This window comes from Caretta caretta, chromosome 1, assembly GCF_965140235.1.
Source record: "Caretta caretta isolate rCarCar2 chromosome 1, rCarCar1.hap1, whole genome shotgun sequence".
Lineage (NCBI taxonomy): Eukaryota > Metazoa > Chordata > Testudines > Cheloniidae > Caretta > Caretta caretta.
Window position 1 is genome coordinate 198,932,590 of NC_134206.1, and position 26,743 is coordinate 198,959,332.

The 26,743-nt window shown below is 40.8% G+C and overlaps 1 protein-coding gene across 5 annotated transcripts in view; it reads right to left on the minus strand.

The window, feature by feature from the left end:
- The window catches only part of TBC1D23 (TBC1 domain family member 23), a 57,558-nt gene extending 33,946 nt beyond the window's left edge, over nucleotides 1-23,612 (minus strand). The window contains exons 1-4 of one of the 5 annotated variants that reach the window (XM_048817030.2): nucleotides 23,455-23,612; nucleotides 9,333-9,444; nucleotides 8,956-9,061; nucleotides 2,228-2,432 (exon numbers count right to left, since the gene is read on the minus strand). In XM_048817030.2, the coding sequence (XP_048672987.1) occupies nucleotides 2,228-2,432; nucleotides 8,956-9,061; nucleotides 9,333-9,444; nucleotides 23,455-23,489 (458 nt within the window). In that variant the 5' untranslated portion in view covers nucleotides 23,490-23,612. Of the gene's footprint in view, nucleotides 1-2,227; nucleotides 2,433-8,955; nucleotides 9,062-9,332; nucleotides 9,445-10,728; nucleotides 10,751-20,551; nucleotides 20,759-23,454 lie in introns of those variants that run through there. The other 4 variants (XM_075118544.1, XM_075118549.1, XM_075118547.1 and 1 more) reach the window with 4 other exon arrangements.
- Nucleotides 23,613-26,743: the final 3,131 nt, after the last annotated feature.

The following is a 26,743-nucleotide window of genomic DNA, read 5'->3' on the forward strand; positions in this document are numbered from 1 at the left end:
AATGGTAACAAACCGAAGACAGACATTCCATTGTCTTATTTTTAGCATAACAATTTAGGCTCAAAAATTAATTTCAATCTGAATGGTTAATAGAAGAGTTCAAGTCACTCACACTTTATCAGCTACTAATATTCAAAATGGACTAAAAAAAAACTTTCAGAATTTAGAGAATTAGTTTCTCTGAGTTTCAGCTTACGATTGTAATAAAATCTCCATTTCAGATGTAGCAGGATTTTTCTCAAATTGCTCCGCTGAATAAATTGCTCCCTACTACTTACCAGCTCAATCAATCCTCTAGTGGCCTGTCCAGATGTCTAAATGCAATTCACTGCCTCTCAAGAGCAGCGAGTTCAAATACCTACCTCCTCTATCACTGGAGGGGTGAAAAGGCAGAATGACACAAAGAAAAAAAAAAAAAGTGCTCAAGATGCTGATTTAAGAATCGCTCTCTAGCCAAAGAAAGAACAGAACTGACCACCTTAAGAGGAATCTATTTTCCATCCCTCACTAGAGGGAATATTGCCATGAGAAAACAGAATTCTCAACCTAACCCCTGCCAGCATTATCAAATGAGGATAGGAAATACTGTAGACTCTATCATCAACCATTCAGCAACATTCTAGGTTGTTTATCACTATTTCAGATCATATACTAAAACACATGTTGTGCTAATTTGTATCTTTGCATGATGTGATAAATGTGTGCTCATCTGTTTTCATTTTCTCCTGCTGAGGGGTAAAGAAATAGCCCTTTAATAAAAACAGATGTGTCAACATTAATGGCTTGACATTTTCATGTAAGCAGTTAGTTTACCCTGTCCAGCTAATAAAAATCATTATTATTCTACATGATAAGGAGAGAAATACAGCGAGATGCAGGGAGAAGAGAACTTCCTTATTATTACAATAAATAAACAAACTTTTGAGAACAGGTATCACATGTAAGAAAGGTTTGAAAATCACTCTCTCTATAAGAATTATATTAATTTTCTACATTGTGTCTTCCTTCCCTTGTTTTGTTAAATAAGCTGTTTTCAAGAGAAACCAGCTACGGTTTAACAGTTCATCTGCTCTTTCTGCACATATCCCTACCTGATGTCAACATTCTCTTAAAACAATTTCTACAACAACCTGCCTACAATTAGGATTTCAGGTAAGTATCAGCAACAGGTAAAATTATTAACAAGAAATCCTGTTTTCATTAAGTTGCCTTTTTTTGTGTGTGTGGAAAGTATAAGGATAGTCCTATGGTTAAGACACTGGACTTGGACACAAAAGATCTGGGTTCCATTCCCAACTCTGTGACAGACTGTCTGTGAAATGTTGGCCAAATTATTTAAATCTCTTCATTTCTCATTTGTAAAATGGGGATAATACTTCCTCTCACACCCTTCTTCTCATCTAGACTAAGATCTTTGAGCAGAGACTGTCCATTAGTATGTCTATGTACAGCACTTTGCACATTTGGAGTTTCCAGGCACTACTGTAGCACAAGTAATATTAATTTTAATATGAGGGAGTAAATGTAGTGGTTAGAACAGCAGGGGGTGCTTCAAGATTCCTGAGTTTTATTTCCAAATTTAGTTTTATTTCCAAATTGATTATCTACTGTGTAGCTTGGGAAATCAGACCTTTATGTGCCTCAGTTTACGCACCCATTAACATGAGGACAATAGTCTCTACCTCCTTTATGGTGATGTTGAGAAACTTAGTGTTTGTGAAGTGCTTTGAAGTCACTGGAAGGCAGGCATTATAGACAAGCAAAATGCTAATAAGGGAAGAGAAAGTTCATCTTACAGAACATATAGGCAGAACAGTTTCTAAACAAGTACTTCCCATATTGCATGAGGTGATAATGTGCTTTTTAAAAGGTCTAGGGAATGTGTGCCAGTTACATGTGAATTAGTTAGATCATGAAAACTTCAGTAGTCATTTTCTGGAATCATATCTAACATGTCTGTAGCATTTAGATTAGTTACATTTTCATGTACACCTCCAATTTTACAATAATCTGAGGGAATGTGGCAGTTTTGCTACAAACAATGCTACTCCTTTATTACTGCAGAAATCTCTATACCATTTGCAAAATCCACCATAATCTATCTTTTGAGATAAACTAGTTCTGAAAAATTTACATATTCGATGCCAGCAACAGTAGTGTGTTCTCTCTCTCTCTCTCTCTCTCTCACACACACACACACACACACACACACACACACTTACTTTACCTAGGAATGTACTTGTTCATGATAGCATAAAAGCAATTGTATAAATCATTGCGTGGAATTCGAAGATGCACCAGTGGCTTCAGTAGATGTATCCAACCGAGGCAGGAACTGTATTTAACATTACGTGATTTACAATAAAAGGTTGTAACGGATTCAATATCCAAAAGTAATACGGACTTCTCTTCTTCTGGCACTGTCAGCTGATCTGGAAATAGAAAAGTATAACAAATACTTGAGACAGTGTGTATATAAAGTCTGCTGCAGTTTCCACGGTATACATCTGATGAAGTGAGCTGTAGCTCACGAAAGCTCATGCTCAAATAAATTGGTTAGTCTCTAAGGTGCCACAAGTACTCCTTTTCTTTTTGCGAATACAGACTAACACGGCTGTTCCTCTGAAACAAGTTACAGAATAGTTTCATATGGCAGTTACACTCACATACAGAACTGTAACTGACTGCAGATAGAGTAGCTCGAATCAGATTTTTAAGTGATGGTGTGAAAACAGGTTTTAAGTAGGGCTGTCAAGTGATTAAAAAATTAATCACAATTAATTGTGCTGTTAAACAATAACAGAATGCTATTTATTTAAATTTTTTGGACATTTTCTACATTTTCAAATATATTGATTTCAATTACAACACAGAATACAAAGTGTACAGTGCTCACTTTATTTTTGATTACAAATATTTGCACTGTAAAAAAAGAAATAGTATTTTTCAATTCACCTAACACAAGTACTGTAGTGCAATTTCTTTATCATGAAAGTTGAACTTACAAAATGTAGAATTATGTACAAAAATAACTGCATTCAAAAATAAACAATGTGAAATTTTAGAGCCTACAAATCCACTCAGTCCTATTTCTTGTTCACCCAATTGCTCAGACAAAAAAAGTTTGTTTACATTTGCAGAAGATAATGCTGCCTGCTTCTTGTTTACAATGTCACCTGAAAGTGAAAACAGGCGTTTGCATGACACTGTTGTAGCTAGTGTCGCAAGATATTTACATGCCAGATGCACTAAAATTCATATGTCCCTTCATGGGGACACGCATCCATGCCGATGATGGATTCTGCTTGATAACCATCCAAAGCAGTGTAGACCGATGCATGTTCATTTTCATCATCATGAGTCGTCAGATGCCACCAGCAGAAGGTTGATTTTCTTTTTTGGTGAGTGTTGCTCTTGTAATACTTCTGAAATCATGCTTTACACCTTGTCCCTCACAGATTTTGGAAGGCACTTCAGATCCTTAAATCTTGGGTCAAGTGCTGTAGCTATCTTTAGAAATTTAACATTGGTATCTTTGCATTTTGTCAAGTTTGAAGTGAAAGTGTTCTTAAAACGAACAACATGTGCTGGGTCATTTTCTGAGACTGCTATAACATGAAATATATGGCAGAATGCAGGTAAAACAGAGCAGGAGACATACAATTCTCCTCCAAGGAGTTCACAAATGTAATTAACACATTTTTTTTAACAAGCATCATAAGCATGGAAGCATGTCCTCTGGAATGATGGGCAAAGCATGAAGAAGCATACGAATCTTTAGCACATCTGGCACATAAATATCTTGTGACGCCAATTACAAAAGTGCCATGCAAATGCCTGTTCTCACTTTCAGCTGACATTGTAATTAAGAAGTGGGCAGCATTATCTTCCATAAATGTAAACAAACTTATTTCTTTAATGATTGGCTGAACAAGGAGTGGGACTGAGTGAACTTGTAGGCACTAAAGTTTTACATAATTGCACTAAAAATGAAACAATGAACAAAAAAAACCTACATTTGTAAGTTGCACTTTCATGATAAAGAGATTGCACTTCAGTACTTGTATGAAGTGAATTGAAAAAATACTATTTCTTTTGTTTATCATTTTTACAGTGCAAATATTTGTAATAAAAAGGAATATAAAGTGAGCACTGTACACTTTGAATTCTGTGTTGTAACTGAAATAGATATTTGAAAATGTAGAAAACATCCAAAATATTTAATAAATTTCCGTTGCTATTCTATTGTTTAACAGTGCGATTAATTTTTTTGAGTTAATCGCATGAGTTAACTGTGATTAATCGACAGCCCTAGTTTTAAGAAAAAGGCATTGGCCTAAATTTTCAAAGCAAGCGGGGATGTCACAATGAAGTGGGAACAGATGAGACTGTATTTTCTAGCCTACATGAAACAAAGAGGTAGATTTAAAATGTGCTAAATGCCCCTCTTTTATTCCAATTTGGAGCACTCAGCACATAACAGTCTCTCCAGCTCCACAAGTCAAAAGGGACTTTTAATTCAACAGACTAATCAATAATGCATATCTCCAATTCCTCAAAAACCCACTTACATACAAAACTTGAATTCTGATCTCAGACAGATTAAAATATCAGAGCAGGTCTTCTGATGGCAAAATTAGAGAGTTGTCATACTCAAACTACATATCTCCTCTGTTGTAGAGGTGTAGGCTGTGCTTGTTAGCCTAATAAAGTTGCAAGTCTCCCCTCCTACCTTTCTCCACCACGCCACCTCTGGCTACCAGGGATTGGGAAATGAGGGGAGGTGGCAGACAGAGGGAAAAGACTTGCAGACTGATCAGGCTGACAAGCACAGTTTGCATCTCCACACTGCAGCACATTCTGTAGTTGAAAAGCCTGCCTGGTGAACTACAAGAGGAGACCCACTCTGACAATCCTTAGGATGTGAGAAAACCTGGATCTATGCAGGAAATAGCCCGACTTGATTATGTAAAGAGTTGTCACTTTGGATGGGCTAGCACCAGCAGGAGAGTGAATTTGTGTGGGAGGGTGGAGGGTGAGAAAACCTGGATTTGTGCTGGAAATGGCCCACCTGTTGATCACTTTAGATAAGCTATTACCAGCAGGACAGTGGGGTGGGAGGAGGTATTGTTTCATATTCTCTGTGTGTATATAAAGTCTGCTGCAGTTTCCACGGTATACATCTGATGAAGTGAGCTGTAGCTCACGAAAGCTCATGCTCAAATAAATTGGTTAGTCTCTAAGGTGCCACAAGTACTCCTTTTCTTTTTGCGAATCCTTAGGAGGTTAGTCAGAGCAGGACTCACTGACAAACCTTACTGGTCACAAGCAGTATGGAAAGGGGGGGGTATAACAGGAGTGGGATAAAGAACATAGGTTAATGAGTGAGCTAGCTGTCTGTTTAACCAGTTTGCATTCAGAATAGCCAGCCCGCAAATGCAAATGCCAGGTTAGGTAGCAGAGCTTGGGATGGATACAGACCATGGTTGAGGAACAAGAAAGCATACAGGCTGGAAGCCATTTGACTCGCCTGTGTTACTACCTTCCCAGAGTCCAAGGTGATGGTGGTGTACACAAAAAGCACAGCTGTTAAATCAGGTAGGCAAGCCGACAGCCCTGGAAAAGGGATGTAACTGGCAGACTGACTGTTCTATCCAGGGTAGATTAATTTAAAAATATTACTTTTAATCACGACTCAAAATCCTTGATTTTCACTTACTGATTTAAATCATCAATTTTAATCATGTTTTCCAATTATACTTTTTAGGTATTTTCCTAAAGAGAGGTTCATTCTTGCTAGTTGGTATAACCATTAAAACATGTTGATTTGATTATTTACAACTAAATAAAGCTTTTAAACTAGATGTGGTAATTTTTGCTAACCAGGGGGTATATAACTATACCCATTTATTTCAGCAAATATGTAGCTTAGCATATTTATTCAGATTTCTATGTTTTCATTGTTAGAAAGTGTATTTCTTATTTACAAGGTAATTAACTTTTTATTCACGCTTTGTGTCAAGCTACATTTGAACGGAAATTCAAATTCAATTAAAAATGTGAAAAACTAGCATTTTAAAATAATTTTTATTGAACATTACCAGAAGTGAGTTGCATACATAACAAAGAGATGCAAAGCTGTCCTGCAGAGACTGCAAGTATTGACATTTGGAAAAAATACCAGCATTCACTCCACTGTGAAGACTGAAAATGATACTTAATGAAGAATTTGACATCATGACCTATTTATAAAGCTTGACCTCTGAATTAAATGTTTTTACATTTATTCTCTCTATGTATAAAAGCAGCCTTTAACTCAACATTTACAATTTATAAGGAGAGCTCATTGATTCAGTATATTTTTCATTTTATTTTACTTGATTATAGTAAGTTTAGATCTTAACATAGGTTGTCACAAATAAAAGTTTAATTTTGAACAGGCTTATTTTATAAAAGAAAAAATGTGAATAAAAATCCAATTTAAATAAAAATTGGATTTTTACTTTAAAAAGATTTTTCACACATACCCTTCCTCTCCTCCCTCCCCCGGTCATCTCTCTTTATGCAGCTGAATTGGGTAACGACAAAAAAAGGGGAATGACAGTCTGTGTTTAAGTATAGGCTGCTTTTAATTTAACATGTTATAATAATAAGTGTGTCCACATGAAGTTTGTGGTGACTAGTTATTTTGCTACAGGGACCCCACAACCCATAACTGATGGTAAAAATTATCTACAAAGGACGCATTTAAAAAGGTTTCCTTCACAAAAGTTGGTAAATATTTTTTTATAATATATAAAAGAAAATGCAAGTGTCATCTGAAGAGTTATAAATTTGCAGACTCAATACCGTCACTAAAATGTGAAATAGAGGATTTCAATCCTGTTTTAAATGCAAGTCTTAGATATAACCTTAACACCATGTTATATTGATTAGATTAATTACTTTGGTATGGTCACAAAACTAGTTATATGAAAGTTTTCTTTTGGCCTGATGAGAAAAACAGGGAAAAAAACCCACAAGGAATAGTGACTTTACAGATGTAATGTGCCATAGTTCCATACAACATTAAAATTGATTGTGCCATTTTGCTGTACTCCTGAAAAAGCTAAGTAACCTAATAACATTAATAGTGGCGTTTTAGATTTTTTTTTCTATTTACTTAAGTGATTTTTTTCAGAAGTGAAACAGGGAAGAGGAATTCACATAGGGAACAGCTTTTTCTTCTCAATAGCTACTATACAAATGCAAAAACAGTTTAAAAATTATTATTGGATTATTGGTACATTATGCTAAGGACTTCTGGAAGCCCTTCAATGACAATTTCTAGAACTAGGGCAAGTGCATTTGCAGCAGTTTGTTTAGTTTTTTTAAGGTTCTGTAATGGTGGATAGGGAGAAAAGTGAAACGAGAGGAAGAGAAACAATGAAATAATGGCCACCAGTTTCCAAAGCAGTTCTGCATCCAATTCTGAATTCTGCAAAGAAATGTAGAGCTCCTGGCTATGACATATCTAGTAGCAAATACACAGGGGGACATGTAATCATAACTAGTCACTGGCTGAAGTTTAGGATATATATATATTTTATAAAGAAACCTGCTCATCCATTGCTCTGCTTATATACATAAAACCTTAAGTCATATAACTGGACCAGCATCAAAAACTATAGATCACCCCCAAACCACACAATACTCTGAAATTTCCTTCATCTAATCCACTCAGATCTAACCTCTTAGAGAGCTGAAGACTGGCTTTGCAGCCTAGCTTGAAAGTAAACAAAGTAAAACAAAAACAGGAACTGGAAGAATTCAAATGCAAGGGTAGGGATTGCCTAAGTTACTAAAGGGATGTCATCAATTTAAAAGTCAGTCACTATTGCATAAAAATGAGTTAGGAGTATTTTCAGATAAAACACTTGCCACTTAATCTTCCTGACAAATATTTAGTTTTAAAATGGCATTTTCCTATGTTATGTATCACTTCTTCTTGTGTTGCTGTGTGAAATACCTAAACAAAAAGGGGAAACTGACTGGCACAATGGGAGTGGGGGACTGAAAAAGGAAAGGAATTCCCTCTCTCATCTTTCAGTTCTAGTAAACTTAGGGGTCCCTTCTAACTACAGCTGACAAAAAGTTCTAGACAAAAAGAGTAATTTAAATTGACAATGTCCATTTAAGTTTATTTCTCTCTCCTATATGAAGTCACTGGAAGTAACCCGGCTCTAAGTTAAAAAAAAATGAGTTCCTTGTTTTAGATTGCGTTTAAAAATATAGCTAAAAATATGTGCAACTGTGTTACAGAAGTATTACACACTGCTGTAGCTGGTACCCCCATCTTAATATCCAATGGGGACAGAATGAGTTAAACCGATGGGAGACTGTTCCTCCCTCAAAAGTTGTAGGAAGTGGTATTGGTGATTAAGTGAACCTGAGAGTCAGCACTGATGAAGTGAGCTGTAGCTCACGAAAGCTCATGCTCAAATAAATTGGTTAGTCTCTAAGGTGCCACAAGTACTCCTTTTCTTTTCACTGAATCAGTGTTTATTATGGTGTTAGGAGGCACTGTGTTGCTCTTTGGCATAAGATGGCAACTCATCCCAAAGTTCAAAACCTGAAGGACATTATATAAAACACATCAAATGCAACAGACCAACTTTTTTGAAAGTGGTAATTTACATTTTTCAACACAGTCTCAATCACAGCCCTTTTTCCATTGGATTGTATTTGGATTATGCAGTTTCTCACATAACAGATAATACTTTGCACTTCCTGCATGTCTTCCATTCAAAGATAAAGTTTTGCTTGCACATCGAAGATATTCAGTTATTCTTCTGTGCTAAGCTTTTACCTTCCCCACCCAAAATCCCCTTCACAGTTTAAATACTAGTGAAGATAATTATGTTAAACAACATGACTTTAAGAGAGCAGGCATTACAGAAATGTAATCAAACTTACCAATTAGCTCTTGGCAATCCTTGTGAATTATGCTCTGTTCCGGTAGATCTAAACAACCATCCCAGGATGCCAGACTGTCCCCTTTTCTTACAACATTCAGTGCAATCTGAAAACAAACAGTTCTTCAAAGCATTACTGGCTGTACCTATGCAGCGATTTAGTTACTGCACTCAATGAACTCTACAGATTTAAGCTCAAAGGAGAATAAACATTTCAAAACTGAATTAAACACACTTCAGAATTCTGCATGGCACACATGCACACACGAATGGGGGTGGGGGGTAATCCTTTTATAATTATTCATGATACTGAAGCCATCAGCTTCAAATAAAAATATATCTGCAAGCATTATCCTCTTTATTTAAAGTCATAGTTACCTTCCAAACTTTGGCTCTCAAATCAGCAGGCAGTGGTCTCCCTTGAATTATGTTTCTTACTGTTTCAAGGTCACAACCTCCTTCTTCTAGAGCTTCTTCAAGGTCTTTTTCCCTACAGAAATTTTTTGTAATACATTTAAAAGTACTTTAAACAGGAAAATATGTTTTGATTATTCAGTATCGTCCTGTATGTATACACATGTGGTATCTGCTAAAGATCCCTCCAAGCTGGAGGATGCCATCAACCTAAAAAAATATATATATATTTAAAAATACGTTTCCTGACCTGTTATTTATAAAAACTTCGATTATTGAAACCAAATACTGTAAAATCTAATTTATTTTTCACAATGTGTGTGGTCTGCTTGACTTCTAATTCCACTCAGTTTAAATAATGAAAATGAATTATTTCATTTTCTGGTTCTCATGAAGTGGCACATTGCTACAAAATTGGTCAAACATTGCAGAAGATTGTTTAAACCTAAGGAGCTGCACTATTTTCATTGATATGTTAGAGATTCTAAGGAAGCATTTTTTCACCCACACGACACACTCAAATGCAAATTCGGGACCTAAATTAGGTGGCAATGTCTCATTAAATAAAATCATTAGATGACCTAGATACTGGAAAAATATTTTCCAGAGGTTTATCAATAGTTAACTCCATATTTCCTTTTTCAGATGCATTCATGTCATGGGATGCTAGCCAATTAATTAACCTAGTCTTCAGTTTTATCTGGCATAATTAGTGTGGCAAACATAAAAGAAAACAAAAAAACCCCAACAAATCAATGGATTTAAAAGATATCAAAAAGCTTTTAACACTAATACTGCAATATAACAAGTTAGCATATAACAGAATACTCAAGATGTTCCAGTTGTAAGATTTTTTTTTAATGTCTCACCAAAAATGTTTAAATGTAGACAAAACAGGTGATTATTCAGAAAGTGAAAACTACGTACGTATTTTTAACAGATAATATCTTCTTGCTGGCTGCAGTTGAACATTTCACACACTTGCAGACTGAATGCACCTGTTCAGCTACCTCTTACAATTTCATGTGAAGTTACAATTATGGCAAAATGGCAGGTGCAACGGGATATCAGAAGTGACAGTTAAAACAGTTTGTCTACAGAGTGAGAAGAGCGTGACACACTTGACATATATTAAGTACAGAATGATTCTACTCCAAAATACAGAGATGTATATACTTGCACATGTGGGTACTAAAGGCTTATCAGTTCAAGCGCTCTGTTAGTAACTAGTGTTGCCACATCACAATCTACTTCGTGAACTTCATTGTCCTTTAAAAAGGTATGTTTCATAAGGAAGAATTGTGGTACTGGCTGATATTAAATTCTAACATTCTATAGCAGACCCAGTAAAATTCCTCACATTTAGGCACTTTTCTTATGGTATGTATTTGTCCATGGTCTTCGGTAGCTACAGTTCATATTCCTGTAATAGATACAGCAAGTCAGATGCTAGTTTAGTATGCTAATTTTAATGTTTAACTACCCACTCCCAATGGAGTTCCTTGATCAAGACATATCAACTCTAGTCTCTTAAAAGACACACAAAAATCTGATTTTCTAAAGATTAATCTACATATTTCAAAACTACACAGGATGTTAGATATTAAAGTTAAGTACCTGCACAATTGTTTGTATCTTTTTCCAATAGGCTTATAAGCATAAGTGCTTTAAAATCAGATTTTATATGTCGATTATATTGTATGAAAGCCAACATATTCATACCCAGTTTGGATGAAAATGTAGCAAGACTTCGTAAGAAGAGGTTCACTTTTCTAGGTTTTTTTTTTTTTTAAATTAATCTATTATTTGTACAGCGGAAGTGCTTAGAAGCCCCAACCCAGATCAGGACCTCATTGTTCTAGGCATTGTACACGTACAAAGGAGTTTACAGTCTAAGGCTTTAGTCAGGAAAGATATCTGCCCTTACATGTTACTCTGTAGTTAAAATTTATTAGAGTTTAATAAGCAGCTCCCCAGCACCCCTGAAATAGATTACAGGTACATGTCTGTTGGAGAGGAACACCCCCACACACCTTCCCAAAGCTATTATGCATACTCATGTTAGAGGAGTTGCTGATTTTAGATGAGAGACAGCAAAGTTATCTTCACAGCTGTGCAATAAATTACCGCCTTAGTGGTATGGTTATGTCAAGAGGGTTATAATTCTAAACTGGGGAGTCTAAAGAACCAGCAGTAGCTGCAAAGCTTAATGTTTTGTCTATAGTAGTATAATGCTTCCTACTTATACCCTTAATAAATAGCTCATAACATCATTCATTAGAGCAATTCAGTTATCACTTTTCATTCCCATCTAAAAGAGACATGAGGAAGCCAAGCTGCTCACTTGAATAATCTCCCAAATAGAAGAGATCCTCATTGATGAATACGAATCAAATGGGAAAATAAAACCAACAAAATATTTGCAAACCTGAATTCATTTGAGCAAATCTTTTCTGTGTCTTAAGACTTCAGAAAGCCTGATCCATATAGAAGTAGAGATTAAAATAAAAACACACCTAAAAATTTAGTGATGGCTGTGTTTTGTGGTTCTCATGTATTTATAAAATGGCCACACTAGCCACTTGATTTCTTTTTCATATGCTTCCTTTTGTGCAATCTTTCATTAGCACAATAATGTAACCTGTACCTAGCTGAAATTAATGTTCTGTTCAGAAGTCCAGTTTGACAGGTGGCAACCACAGGATCAAACTCCATTTGACAAACACCAGACATTGCACACAGCACAGCACTACCCAGTGAACATTATCAGCACAATATGCTCCACGGTTCTAATGCTTGCAATTTAGGCATATAACCCAGCAAGGCAAAATAAATTAGCATTCCTTAACACATAGGACAAACATGGTTGAGTGGTGTCCACATACTGACACAGTTGTGCAAAACTATGCAACCCTGTTTGTTCATACACCCCTAAATTGTCTGACTATATTTGTACCAGTGCATTCTGGAAAATGTGGGCCATGAACCCATTCTTCCATAGAAGAAGATAAAGCATCTGAAGGACATACACACAGAGCAGAACCAGCAGCATGTAGGCAATGCAGTCTGGGATATCCAGGTGCACAGAGAAGTGAGATGAAGGAGAAACTGCCAATCCTGTTAAGCAGGCACTGTTAGGAGGTCCCATCAGTATTGTAAAACCCTGAACTCAGTGTGTCAAACTGATTAGAGAGAGACAATCAAGTGCCAGATTAGGCCTATAGCACGGGTAAAATATGGTTAGCTGCTACAGTTTACTATCCAAGTTTTAACCATGTGTGTGGAAACAAAACTGTTACCACCAGCTACATAATTAACTGGTTAAAAGTCATAGTGTAGCTAGAGCCTCAGGCTGTAATATATAAACCACATTTCAACATGTATTGGAGAGAATGTAATTAAATTAAAGACAAACACACCTACGGAACAAATAGAATCATAGGTTTCAGAGTAACAGCCGTGTTAGTCTGTATTCACAAAAAGAAAAGGAGTACTTGTGGCACCTTAGAGACTAACCAATTTATTTGAGCATGAGCTTTCGTGAGCTACAGCTCACTTCATCGGATGCATACTGTGGAAACTGCAGAAGACATTATATACACAGAGACCATGAAACAATACCTCCTTCCACCCCACTCTCCTGCTGGTAATAGCTTATCTAAAGTGATCATCAAGTTGGGCCATTTCCAGCACAAATCCAGGTTCTCTCACCCTCTGCCCCTCTCCCCCCCCCCACAAACTCACTCTCCTGCTGGTAATAGCCCATCCAAAGTGACCACTCTCCCTACAATGTGCATGATAATCAAGGTGGGCCATTTCCAGCACAAATCCAGGTTTTCTCACCCCTCCACCCCCATACACACACAAACTCAATCACCAGCAGGAGAGTGAGTTTGTGTGTGTATGGGGGTGGGGTGAGAAAACCTGGATTTGTGCTGGAAATGGCCCACCTTGATTATCATACACATTTTAAAGAGAGTGGTCACTTTGGATGGGCTATTACCAGCAGGAGAGTGAGTTTGTGTGTGTGTGTGGGGGGGGGGGGGCGGAGGGTGAGAAAACCTGGATTTGTGCTGGAAATGGCCCAACTTGATGATCACTTTAGATAAGCTATTACCAGCAGGAGAGTGGGGTGGGAGGAGGTATTGTTTCATGGTCTCTGTGTATATAATGTCTTCTGCAGTTTCCACAGTATGCATCCGATGAAGTGAGCTGTAGCTCACTAAAGCTCATGCTCAAATAAATTGGTTAGTCTCTAAGGTGCCACAAGTACTCCTTTTCTTTTAATAGAATCATAGAATATCAGGGCTGGAAGGGACCTCAGGAGGTCATGTAGTCCAACCCCCTGCTCAAAGCAGGACCAATCCCCAACTAAATCATCCCAGCCAGGGCTTTGTCAAGCCTGACCTTAAAAACTTCAAAGGTAGGAGGATTCAACCACCTCCCTAGGTAACGCATTCCAATGTTTCACCACTCTCCTAGTGAAAAAGTTTTCCCTAATATCCAATCTAAACCTCCCCCACTGCAACTTGAGACCATTACTCCTTGTTCTGTCCTCTTCTACCACTGAGAATAGTCTAGAACCATTTGCACTGGAACCCCCTTTAGGGTAGTTGAAAGCAGCTATCAAATCCCCCCTCATTCTTCTCTTCTGCAGACTAAACAATCCCAGTTCCCTCAGCCTCTCCTCATAAGTCATGTGTTCTAGTCCCCTAATCATTTTTGTTACCCTCTGCTGGATGCCTTCCAATTTTTCCACATCCTTCCTGTAGTGTGGGGCCCAAAACTGAACAGTACTCCAGATGAGGCCTCACCAATGTCAAATAGAGGGGAACGATCACGTCCCTCCATCTGCTGGCAATGCCCCTACTTATACAGCCCAAAATGCCGTTAGCCTTCTTGGCAACGAGGGCACACTGTTGACACATATCCAGCTTCTCGTCCACTGTAACCCCAAGGTCCTTTTCTGCAGAACTGCTGCCGAGCCATTCGGTCCCTAGTCTGTAGCAATGCATGTGATTCTTTAGTCCTAAGTGCAGGACTCTTCTGGAAAGAATTAAGCAGCCTAATTACAAACACACCTGGAAGAGAATTTCTAATGGACCCACTAGTTTTAATTCTGCAGCTACCAATAGCTGATATTTACAGATTAAAGAGCTATGTATTTGTACTTATATCAAAATTGGCTTTTGCCATAATGTAAATGGAAACAATCACACAGGGGGAAAAATACCCAACAGCAGAATACCATCTTAAAACAGTCAGTCATTCCCTAGAAATTCTATCATCAGTACTTTGTTCCCCGTAGAGCACAAAACAGGGGATGGCACTAGTCTACTGCCTGACCCTGAAGATCACTAAACTGATAGCATGATTTGTCACTACAGAAGTGTTATCACCTTACATTAGATGGTATTGAAAGATACTTTCAAATCTGTTGGGGGGGGGGGGGAGGTTTTGTTTTGTGTGGGGGTTCTCTCTTGGGACTGAGAGGGGCCAGACAGAAATCCATCTTTTCCAACCCATCCTAATACAAGTCTCCAATATTGCAACCAGTATAGGTACGCCAGGCAAGGCGGATTAGTTTATCTTTTGTTTTGCTTGTGAATTTTCCCCGTGCTAAGAGGGAGGTTTATTCCTGTTTTCTGTAACTTTAAGGTTTTGCCCAGAGGGGAATCCTGTGTTTTGAATCTGAATACCCTGTAAAGTATTTGTAAAAATGATTAGGGGTCTGGAACACATGAGTTATGAGGAGAGGCTGAGGGAGCTGGGATTGTTTAGCCTGCAGAAGAGAAGAATGAGGGGGGATTTGATAGCTGTTTTCAACTACCTGAAAGGGGGTTCCAAAGAGGATGGCTCTAGACTGTTCTCAATGGTATCAGATGACAGAACGAGGAGTAATGGTCTCAAGCTGCAGTGGGGGAGGTTTAGATTGGATATTAGGAAAAACTTTTTCACTATGAGGGTGGTGAAACACTGGAATGCGTTACCTAGGGAGGTGGTAGAATCTCCTTCCTTAGAGGTTTTTAAGGTCAGGCTTGACAAAGCCCTGGCTGGGATGATTTAACTGGGAATTGGTCCTGCTTTGAGCAGGGGGTTGGACTAGATGACCTTCTGGGGTCCCTTCCAACCCTTATATTCTATGATTCTATTTACCATCCTGATTTTACAGAGGTGATTATTTTACCTTTCCTTTAAATAAAATCCTTCTTTTTAAGAACCTGACCGATTTTTCCATTGTTCTAAGACCCAGGGGTTTGGGTCTGTAGTCCCTTTGTAACCAACTGGTGAGGATATACGCTCAAGCCTTCCCCAGGAAAGGGGGTGTAGGCTTGGGGGAATATTTAGGGAGAATAGGACTCCAAGTGGTCCTTTCCCTGATCGTTTGTTAAATCAATCACTTGGTGGTGGCAGTGATCCCAAGGCAAGAAAGGAATCTGTGCCTTTGGGAAGTTTTAACCTAAGCTGGTAAGAATAAGCTTAGGGGGTCTTTCATGCAGGTCCCCACATCTGTACCCCAGAGTTCAGAGTGGGGAAGGAACCCTGAGATGACATGGATTGCAACACAGAAGTCATTTCCATTACTCTGCTGTGGCTATGACAGTCAGACATTCTTTTCCTCTATCACACCTAAAAAGACTGTTCAGAATGGTGGGTGATGTAATCAATTGAGTTTGCTCTCTTAAAGAGCCCTGGTAGAGTCTCAATTGCTAATAGGAGCTTTCGGGTTTGATTTTCCTCCAAATAAAAAAAACAAAACAATCAGATTCAGACTGATTTTAACGTTACTTATGAAAGTAATATTACAGCAAGAAACTACAAGAGAAAACTGAAAATGAGCTGGGCCCCTGTCCTGCATCTGATGAAGTGAGCTGTAGCTCACAAAAGCTCATGCTCAAATAAATTGGTTAGTCTCTAAGGTGCCACAAGTACTCCTTTTCTTTTTGCGAATACAGACTAACACGGCTGTTCCTCTGAAATAAACCATTCAGGAAACTTTGACCAAACAGCACACTACTTCTGATAAACCAGGTGGGTTTTTTTGGTCATCATAAATGAAACAAAGCTAAAAGCTAAACAAAAGGAATCCACATGCTCCTCGCAATACAAATGATTAATACACACACATGCACACACATGCAGAGGGAAGGAGAGCGCGCACGAGCGCTTTTTCTTGGCCTTTTAGACAAGATCAAGCATAACATCAATATGGTCTCCAAGTGAATGCATCTGGGACTATATTCACCCTCGTAGTGGGTGAAATTCAAGCATCTAGTATGTATTTTCCATCTCTAACTACCTATGATCCCAACTCCTATTAGTCTTCATGGAAGTTCACATAAATTACTGAGTGTGTTGAGTTTCTGGAAAGCTTTTATTTATTAAGAAGACAGTCACCAAATTAGACCACAATTAAAATGTAAAAGCCAAATTAAGATATTTCATTCTTAACCCTTCAATTTCAATGGGGATGCATAGAGTTAAGATGAGCACTTTCAAATAATGTTGATAGGACCTGCATGGTAAAACCAGACCTAATATTTCGTATAGGTTTGCAGTCAGCTCCTTCTATGCCTGTGAAGAAGCTCCATAACCATGGCATACACGTGACAAGGCTGCCAAATCAGATCAGAAGCTGTTGTGAGGTAAACAAGCAGGGAAGAGAGTCAGCAGAAAAATATTTCTGGAACCAGATCACAGACAGACAGAGGAGAGGCTGAACAGAGAGGAAGCAGAAAAACTACTGATGAACTATTACTTTCACCTATTTGGCAGTACAGAGACTCTTTTATGCAGCTGCATAGCTAGCATAGATCAAAGGCCATCACTGGGATAATGCTTTGAAAATGTACCCCTTAAATTTTTTGTTCTGAGAAAGACACCTAGATATCTTGCTATAAGAAATTACAATGTTGCTTTTCTCCCCTATTTAGTTTAAATCTGCATGGCATACACGGGCTAACCTGACATTGACTATAAACAAGAATAGATGAAAAAAGCTAATCAGTAATACATACCCTTCGGGTAAACCATCACACTCATTCATTAGTCTGTATGAACCTTAAAAACAATTATCTCCACCCAGATTACTACACTGCTTAGCCATATGCTGTTCATAGATCTGTTTATGCTACTATACTTGAAAAGATGCTCTCATTACTTGTATCTGCCTTCCTTAGGCAACAGCCTAGTATAATAACCACTCATTATTTGCCTTAATATACAGCCCATCTTCATGGTAGCAAGCAGTACTGTAAGCATGTATTTAGTAGGTATGGATCTACATACACGCTCCCTGTACCTCCTAGAACAGAAACCAGGCTGCCATCAGTACAGCCTGTGTCACCCCCATCCCATCCATGCACACACCTACCTCCCACTGCCTTATTGGTCACTTTAAATTTAACCTTAAAGCAAATAATTAAAAAAACCCCAATAAGTTGAGAAATGTAACAAGTCCGAACAGGACCTAAAGTTTGAATCCCTACCAATGTTTCATCTGCTGGCACCATGACATTGGAGCCTGCCCCTTCAAATGCCTTACATCTTGGGATTATCAGGAACATGGGCAGAAAAAGGAGAAAGCAGGAGCATTTATGGCATTGCTGTTGTCACAGGAGATATGGGGAATGTGTGTGGAGATCCATGCTAGCATAAGCAGGGCTGCTAGCAGAGATCTATTAGGAAAACAGTACTCTCTCACTCGGAACAGAAAACAGTTACAGTTCAAATTTACTTTCACCAAAGAAGTTCTTTTGTGTAGTCCTGTGAAGACATGCACAGAACCAGATAACCACCTTGTGCGTTTCTAACTCTTTTATTACAGTCTTACCCCACTACTTCAGATTAAGGAGGAAAAGTTAAACCAGCGACACTGAATTTATGAAATGTTTCTCACAGAAACTACCTCTAACTATATCAATTGGCTGAAAAGAGTACACACTTAAGGTCATGTTTTGCATCAGTTATAGAAATGTTTTATAAAATACACATCATAAATTAACATACAGTAAATAAAAAAAACAAAACAAGCCTGCTGGCTGAGTGACCAACAGTAGAACAAATGGTCAGAGGCCATAGGTTTGTAGTATTGTATCTTGCAAATCTTTTTTAAAGAAAAGCTTTCCACTATAAAAACTTCAATCTACATATATTTTTCTACCCTCCAGAAATATCTCTCCCCACACGCCAAACGTTCTGCAACCTCCGTTACGCTCTGGTTCCTATTTTTAGTTAATGATCCTCTCACTGGAATGGAAAAGCTCCAGCAACAGCTATTTTGTATTGATGTAAATAAAAAAGAAGGTCTTCAACTTTTAAAAAAGAGGTGCAGTGAAATATGCCCCAAATGCGGCACCATTTTGAATAACTCAAAAAAGGGTATTTTCCCCCTAAATGTGTTACAGTATCACATTTAACCTTAAGGTTTCTCAGATTTAGGAAGCAGTGTCATGAGAATCGAAAAATAGTATTACACTGGTAAATAGTTTATGTCACATTATTCTGTCTCAAACAGTTTAATTATGGTTCAGGAACCCAACAGTGAAATTTAGAGGCACACATAGTGATTACATCCACAATGAAGCACCTTTCAGTTTTCCAGTTAAAGTAGGTCTTGAGACTATTGAACTGCTGATGTTGTTTAAAAAATATGCTGTTGCATCCACTCGTGTGAGGCCTGAAAACTAAATAAGAGGCTAAATATATTAAGCACCTTCCAGTAGATTCTCTCAACTGTTGTAGGTTCATAACCACGTTTGCATGATTTCACTATAGTTTTAAATGTAATCCTGATGTAAGGGAAAGAAAACAGGATGTATTTTATCTCCTGCTCAACTGATGTTGCAAACTTTATAATTTAAATTACACTTAATTTCAATGAGAAAATGTGTGTATGCACAAGTAGGGACATACCAAAAATATGCTAAAAAAGGAACACAAATTATTTGTTTCATTTAAGTGTTTTCACCCATTGTCTGTTTCACAATGCATTTAGAGTTAGATGTCGATAACTATTCTAGCCTCAAACAAAAGTAATAATATTGCTGAATTCTCACACATTTACCCAAAAGTGGCAAATTGGCGAATATGACTTATTTTGCAACCATGTATTAAATAAATACTTCCTACTAAAAAAAAGTCAAAACAAATAAAGCTACCATGAAGCAGATCACAGTAATGTAGCATATTGTATATGAAAGTATATCCCCATATCAAATCAAAAACTTCTGGTTACTCCCTGTTGACTATACACCCTAATCATCACCCTAAAATTTACAATTTGTTTCTTTTAAAGTCAGAAAACAATTTTATTGCTTTCCTCGATATATGAGCTAAAATAGAGTTCTCTTACCCAACATGCCTCAAATTTTCATAAATCTGTTCTTCAAGAAATAAAGGAAGAACTGTGGATTCCAACAGGTATTTACAATTAACCATTAAGAGAAAAATAAACTGACTATTACAACACAGAAGACTGTAGGTTTCCTAAAGAATTTCGTTAGTAAATAGGTTTAAATTACTTTTTCTACTATGTTCTCCTCTGACAAAAGTGTAATTTTCCTTGTGCTTGGATCCAAGGGACTTGGTTTCACTAAGTTTCTCTGTATTTGTAGAAATCAAGTATTTTGTCCTTAAACTTCTCTGGAACTAGAGAGACAAACTGACAATTCTTTTACATCAAGAAATATCCCAAATTTCTTTGCATACTATTCTGAGAGAACACTTCATTCACCCCTTAAATTACAACTTCCCCTTGAGTAAAGCAGGTACTTAACAGCACACTGAAACATTATATACAAAGCACAAGAAACGCAATAAAAAAGCAGATGGAATTTAGTGGGGACAGGCAAAAGGGTAATTATATAGATTGAAATTTGGGCCAGACCATTAATTCTTGAAAGAAAAAAACAATAAATGACATCTGAAGTCAAACCATCAGGATATCAGTTTTACATTTCACCCAAAAGATTCACTGTGTTGCTAGCAGTGTCACTTGACATCATAATGTAGTTTTTGATTCTGAAAGAAAAATCTTGCCTAGTGCATCATCCCCACAACTCCCTACAATGCCAAAGTTTTCAATGGGAAGCTCTCCCATCCAAATAATACCATCCCTGTTTAGTTTTATTCCAATTACAACTAAACGTTACTATTCAGCATGGTATAAATATAGGCCACACCTGGTAAACATCTTCATATTTTTGTAGTGAATCTGTATGGAACCAGCATTTCTCATGGAGAACTCACTGTTTAGTTTTTTAAAAAGCGTTTTAGCAATGTTTTGAGATCTTCAAGGTTGCATGTACTCTCAGCAATTATTATTGGAAGTGGTAGGACTGCAGTATTTTTTCCAAAGATTCTTTAACATGATTCAGATTTCATCTCAAAGATTATGCTTCACTGTTCCAAGACCCAACAGTTTTACAAGTGGGTGCTCTAGTGCAGGGGTTTTCAATCTTTTTCTTTCTGCCCCTCCTTCCCACGCTATAAACACCACAGCCCACCTGTGTCACAACTGTTTTTCTGCATATAAAAGCCAGGGCCAGTGTTAGGGGGTAGCAAGCAGGGCAATTGCCCAGGTTCCCACGCCACAGGGGGCCCTGCAAAGCTTAAGCTTTGGCTTCATAAGAATGGCCATACTGGGTCAGACCAAAGGTCCATCTAGCCCAGTATCCTGTCTTCTGACAGTTGCCAATGCCAGATGCCCAAGAGGGAATGAACAGAACAGGTCATCATCAAGTGATCCATCTCCTGTCACCCATTCCCAGCTTCTGGCAAACAGAGGCTGGGGACACCATCCCTGTCCATCTAAAAGGCATTGATAGACCTTCAAGTGCAGGTGGCTTCAGCCTCAAGCTGTGGGGGTTTGGCTTTCTGCCTGGGCCCCAGCAAGTCTAATGTCGGCCCTGGTTGGCAGACCCCCTGAAACCTGCTTGTGGCCCCCCCCCGGAGGGGGCCTCAGACCCCTGGTTGAGACCCACTGCTCTAGTGCATAATTATATATCTATATGAGTAGATCTTTATTTAGAATTGACAACACTTAGCAGTCATACAGCGCTTTACCTGTACAATGTGCTTCATAAATCTTAATAATTAACACTGTACTTTATTTACTTTTCTGTAACCAGAAGAATGCTGTCAGTTTACAATTGCCAGTGAACAAAACTCAGTAGTTAGATGAATGATTTAACCCCTTGAGAGCCATACATGCAGGACTCGTATGGTCATAGTACAGAGATAGCAACTGATGTCAGCGTATGTCTACACCACAAGTGGCACAGCTGCAGTAGCACAGACACTTCCTACAGCAATGGCAGGGTTTTTTCTGTCAATGTAGTAAATCTACCCCCATGGGAGGCGGAGCTTCCATTCACCTAGCTCAGGGGTGGGCAAACTACGGCCTGCATCCAGCCCGTCAGGGCTTTCGATCCAGCCCGTGGGATTGCCACCCCTGTGGCGCTGTGAGGCTAAGGCAGGCTCCCTGCCTCCCCTAGCCCCGCTCCCAGAAGCGGCCAGCACCACATCCCTGCAGCCCCTGGGGGTTCCCAGCCAATGGGAGCTGCGGGGGGAGGTGCCCTCAGGCAAGGTCAGCTCATGAAGACCTCTGCCCCGCCCCAGGGTCCTGGTGCTGGCCACTTCCAGGACTGGTGCAGGGCCAGGGCAGGCAGGTAGCCTGCTTTAATCCTGCTGCGTGCTGCTGCCACCGCCACCCCGGAGCCACTCAAGGTAAGTGGCGCTGGGCCGGAGCCCACATCCCAAATCCATCCTGCACACCACACCCCAACCCCCTGCCACACCCCTCCTGCATCCCAACCCTCTGCCCTGAGCCCCCTGCTACACCCCAACCCCCTGCCCTGAGCCCTCACACAGCCCACATTCCTCCTGCACCCCAATGCCTTGCCCTGAGCCCTTTCCTGCACACCGCACCACCTCCCACACCCCCTCCAGAACCCCAACCCTACTTTCATAGTCCTGCATGCAACTTCCCCACCCAGATGTGGCCCTCAGGACAAAAAGTTTGCTCACCCCAACATAGCTGCATCTACAGTGGGAATCAGGTTGACCTTACTATGTTGTTCATGTTTTATATTGTAGACCAGGCCTTAGTTACACCAACGTTCACATCAAATCCAGTTTCTTTACATTAGAGCTAGACTGATCAATAGAAACCATGCCTAGTCCTAAATATAGACTCTACATACACAGACCATAAGACAAGTGGGCCAAAACAGGTGATTGGGAATTGGAAAATCACAGTGAGTGGGGCAACTGCACAGGTGGCTGCACACAAGGGAACCAAAGGAAGCTTTAAGGTGTGCATGTGGAAGGGACAAAGAGCAAGCAGGCAACAGAGGAGCAAGGTGACATACAGGAGCCAGATACAAGGAGAGGAATAAAAAGGAAGAAACAGTGCAAGTGTTTAACCTTGGTATTCAACACAACACGGAGCAAGATTTAGTCTCAAGTGACCGTAAGAAGCCACGTCGGCAGCAAAAATGGCATATGGAATCGCTAAGGGGCGCACACAGACCAAAATCCCATCTCTGGGGCCACCGAAGGCCATTGCCTCTGAAGGCAGGTAGGGGCGCGCTCGCTCGCTCGGAGCGTCCCCAGGGGGCAGGGCACGGTCTAGGGGTACACGGTGAAGGCCGTTAGAGGTGACCCGGCTCAGAGGAGGAAGAAAACGTCCCCGGGAAGAACTCAGTCCAGCTCCCCGCACGCGCCGGGCCCGCAGGAGGAAACTGAACTCAACCGAAGGACGCGCCGGCGGCTCTGGGCCGGGCAAAACCAGCCTTTCCACTGGGGCGACCCCCAGCTCCCGGGAGCCGACCAGACCCGCCGCCGCCAGGGATGACGCTGCTGCCCCTGCCCCTGCCCCGGGCCGGCCCAGACAGGAGCTCCTCCCGCGAGGCTGCCCCGGGCCGGCTCCCCCCGTCCCTGCCCAGGGAGGCGCAGCCCCGGCGGGGCTCCTACTGTCCCACCCAGGGGAAGTTCCCCCGGGCCGGCTGCGAGCGGAGGGGGGGTTTCTCTCTCCCCGGGGCTCGCTCCCGGGCGTGGGAGGGGGTGACGGGCTCTCGCTCACCAGCTGCCCGGCAGCACCTCTTCCCCTTCCGCCATAGCTGTTGACGTGCCCTCGCTATGCCGTAAATCGCGGCTTATTTTCGACAGCTGGAGAAAACATCCGCCTCCCCTTCCCGGCCCGCGGCGCTGTCGTAAAGCCCAGGCTGGCCGTAAAGCGCGGGGGTGGCGGGCGGGCGGTCGGTGACGTGGGCGCCCTTGGGAGCCGTCGGCCTGCTGCTGTTGCTATGAGGCCTGGGGGATGGGGCGCGCGCGCGAGCTTCTTTCAGACCCGCCCCTTTGGAACGCGGAGGAGCTAGAAGCGCTGGGGGCGGCTCGGGACGGGGTCTGTCCCAGGCGGGAGGCATGTGCTGGAGCCCGCTGGCGCCGCCCTGAGCTTGAGTGCTGCTGTGTGCGGACAGCGCGCGCAGGCTCTGACTCCGGGCCTGGGGCAGCTCGGTGCAACCATCATAAACATAAATCATAGTAATAGTAAGTGTACAGAGCTGGGGAAGGGGGAGCATTCCCCCACCCCACCCCACCCCGTGGCCCAGTGTGGGATCTAATGCAGGGGGCTCGGGGGCTGAATTGAAGAGCAGAAGGAGAGCATGTGTTGGTGACCTTGTTTTCTTCGGGAAGGCAAGGTGTTGCTCTAAACGCAGTTATAAACCTATTTTCGTGAGCAAATGATGTAGTTGTCACAGGGCTCTGTCATGTAAGTGGGGGAGGGGGAAGTTGATCCACAAGAACAATCTGTTAAATTATGATCCACATTGTGGAAAGATGTGAGAATCCCTGAGCAATGTTATCAAGAGGAGTCAGAGGACATGGAAGCACCAAAAATTACCTGAAGTCAACACAGGACCGTAGCTAATGCATGTGCATAGCAGAGATCAGCAACTCGGCCTCCAAACTGCCAAATTATTAGTTGTAGAAATGAAAAACCCTTCCCAAGAAGGACAGGTGTGCATGTGTGATGTGGAGTGTGAAATAAAAGCACAGTAGCTGAAGGGGTTACTTTGCTTTACTTAAAACCCATACCAGTTTACAAAGGAGCACCAGCAGAATTAAATCTCGTATTCACATGTCACAGAGAAACTTCAGGCTTCCCTGTAACTTCTTGTAAAATTGCCATTTACAAACAGGGAGGCCAGAAAAGCCTGTGTGCCACTTCCCCAGGAAAAAATCTGGAAGCCTGGGTAGGGGCTGGAAAGGAGTATTCCTCCTCTAGTGAATGAGGTGGAGGATGGGTAGAGGAAAATGCTATGAGGGACCACTGCACTGAGCTACCCACGATCCCATCATAAATTCATGCAAAGTGAGCTATTGCCATTTGATCTGCTGCCTGTGAGGGACAGAGGAGGAATATCCCATCCAGGTTCAGATCTCTTTCTCCACTATTTAAGGGTAAGAGATATATGTCACCCATGCTGAGTGCCTGAGAGTGGAGGGGATACAGAGACCACTTTCTGATCTCTCCTCTTCTGCTTGGTTGCATATCTAAAGGACACTGAGCTGTGGAGCAGCAACAAGAGGGAGCTGGGAATTAAGTGTTGAGGAGCAGTTGAGCTCCAATGCAATGCACTGCCCCCCCTTTTGTTTTTGGAGGGAGGGAAGGAATTGTGTTACTTCCCAATACATACAACACCCCTCCCTCCAGGCTGCCAGGTGCTTTCTGCAAAGTAGTGGTGGGGGGGCATATATCCTCCTCCAGTCTCCCTCCACAACATGGACATCTGTCTCTCTTAAGGAAGTAATTTCTTCCTGGTTCCCAAAGCTGTCAGGTTTTTAAGGGTCAAAGATGCTCCTGACCCCCACCTGTACATTTAAGCAGTTATCTTATCAGGTACCCTTAGTTGACCCCTGAGCTGCTCCTTGGAAAGTATCCATGCTTGCTAGTAGCATGGACCAATTTTTAAGCTAGAGGACCTGTTGTGGATGCTGACTTTTCCACTCCTGTTCTTCTACCTTCCCTGCCTCAACCACCGGGCTTCATGTCATGAAAATGATGGAAATAAATTAACTTTAATATTAGATTATTATGCACCTGTTTGGTGTTAAAATCTTTTTGTATCTGTGCTATTTATTCTTACTGCACACACTCTCTCACCTCTCTCCAAAAAGAGTTTGGTCCTATTAGGATCTGGGAAGTGGGCGGGCGAAGCCTGTCCACTGCTAAAGGATCCCCTCCCCCAGCCTAAGAGGGGGATCCACAGGACCTGGACACCAAATAAATCTGGGGTACAACTAATGAAATAACAGGGACAGGAGTGTGGTCAAAGGGTCAAATGAAGGGAACCGGACGGGGACACCGAGCAGAGAACCCTGGACAGTGCCCACTGCTCCTCAAAGGTGTCAAGGGAGTCAGTGGATGCCACCCAAAGGAACTCTGTCCGGATACGTGAACGGACCAAGGCAAAAAGAGTTTGGTAGCGGGCTTTGAGTGTTAACAAACAGGGTTAGATTCATTTCTATGGACGAATAGTGCCATCTCATGATTATTTATGGTTACTACACATGTATATTCTTTCACACTAGTGCCTTCAGCCAGTGGTTCTCAACCAGGGGCCTGAGGCCCCTTGGAGGGGGGCCGTGAGCAGGTGTCAGGGGGTCCACCGAGCAAAGCTGGCATTAGATTTGCTGGGACCTAAGGCAGGAAGCTGAAGCCCCACCACCTGGGGCTGAAGCCTGGGGCCTTGAGCCACACTGCCTGGGGCTGAAGCCTGAGCAACCTGAAGCCTGAAGCATGGTGGCCCCAGGCAATTGTCCTGCTTGCTACCCCCTAAAGCCAGTCTTGTCTTTTATATGCAGAAAAGCAGTTTTTGTGGCACAGGTGGGCTATGAAGTTTTTACAGCATGTTGTGGGTGTCTCAGAAAGAAAAAGGTTGAGAACCCCTGCCTTCGGCTATATTCCATGTATATAAATCTATTATAGATCTGATAAGTGTGTGGCTTCTTTTTACAGTATATTCATTTGTTGCATCTGATCATTGCATTTATCTACTTTTGTTATTTGTGTGCTTTAATTGCTTTTGCAAACAATAGACTATAAATACAATATTTAATATGAAGGCTCTGCTTATAAACATTGTGCTTCACTCAGAGTAAGTGAACAATGTTTCCTTGAGTTTATTAGCATGATCTTTGGCCACAATCTTGAAAACACACACGTGCTTAGCTTTACTACTGTGAACGGTTCCACTGATATCAACAAAACTACTCACAGTATTAAAGTTAAGCTCATACATAAATGTTTGCAGGACCAGCCCTTTAATTTTCATTAATATGTTAATTAATACCTGTTACTAATATTT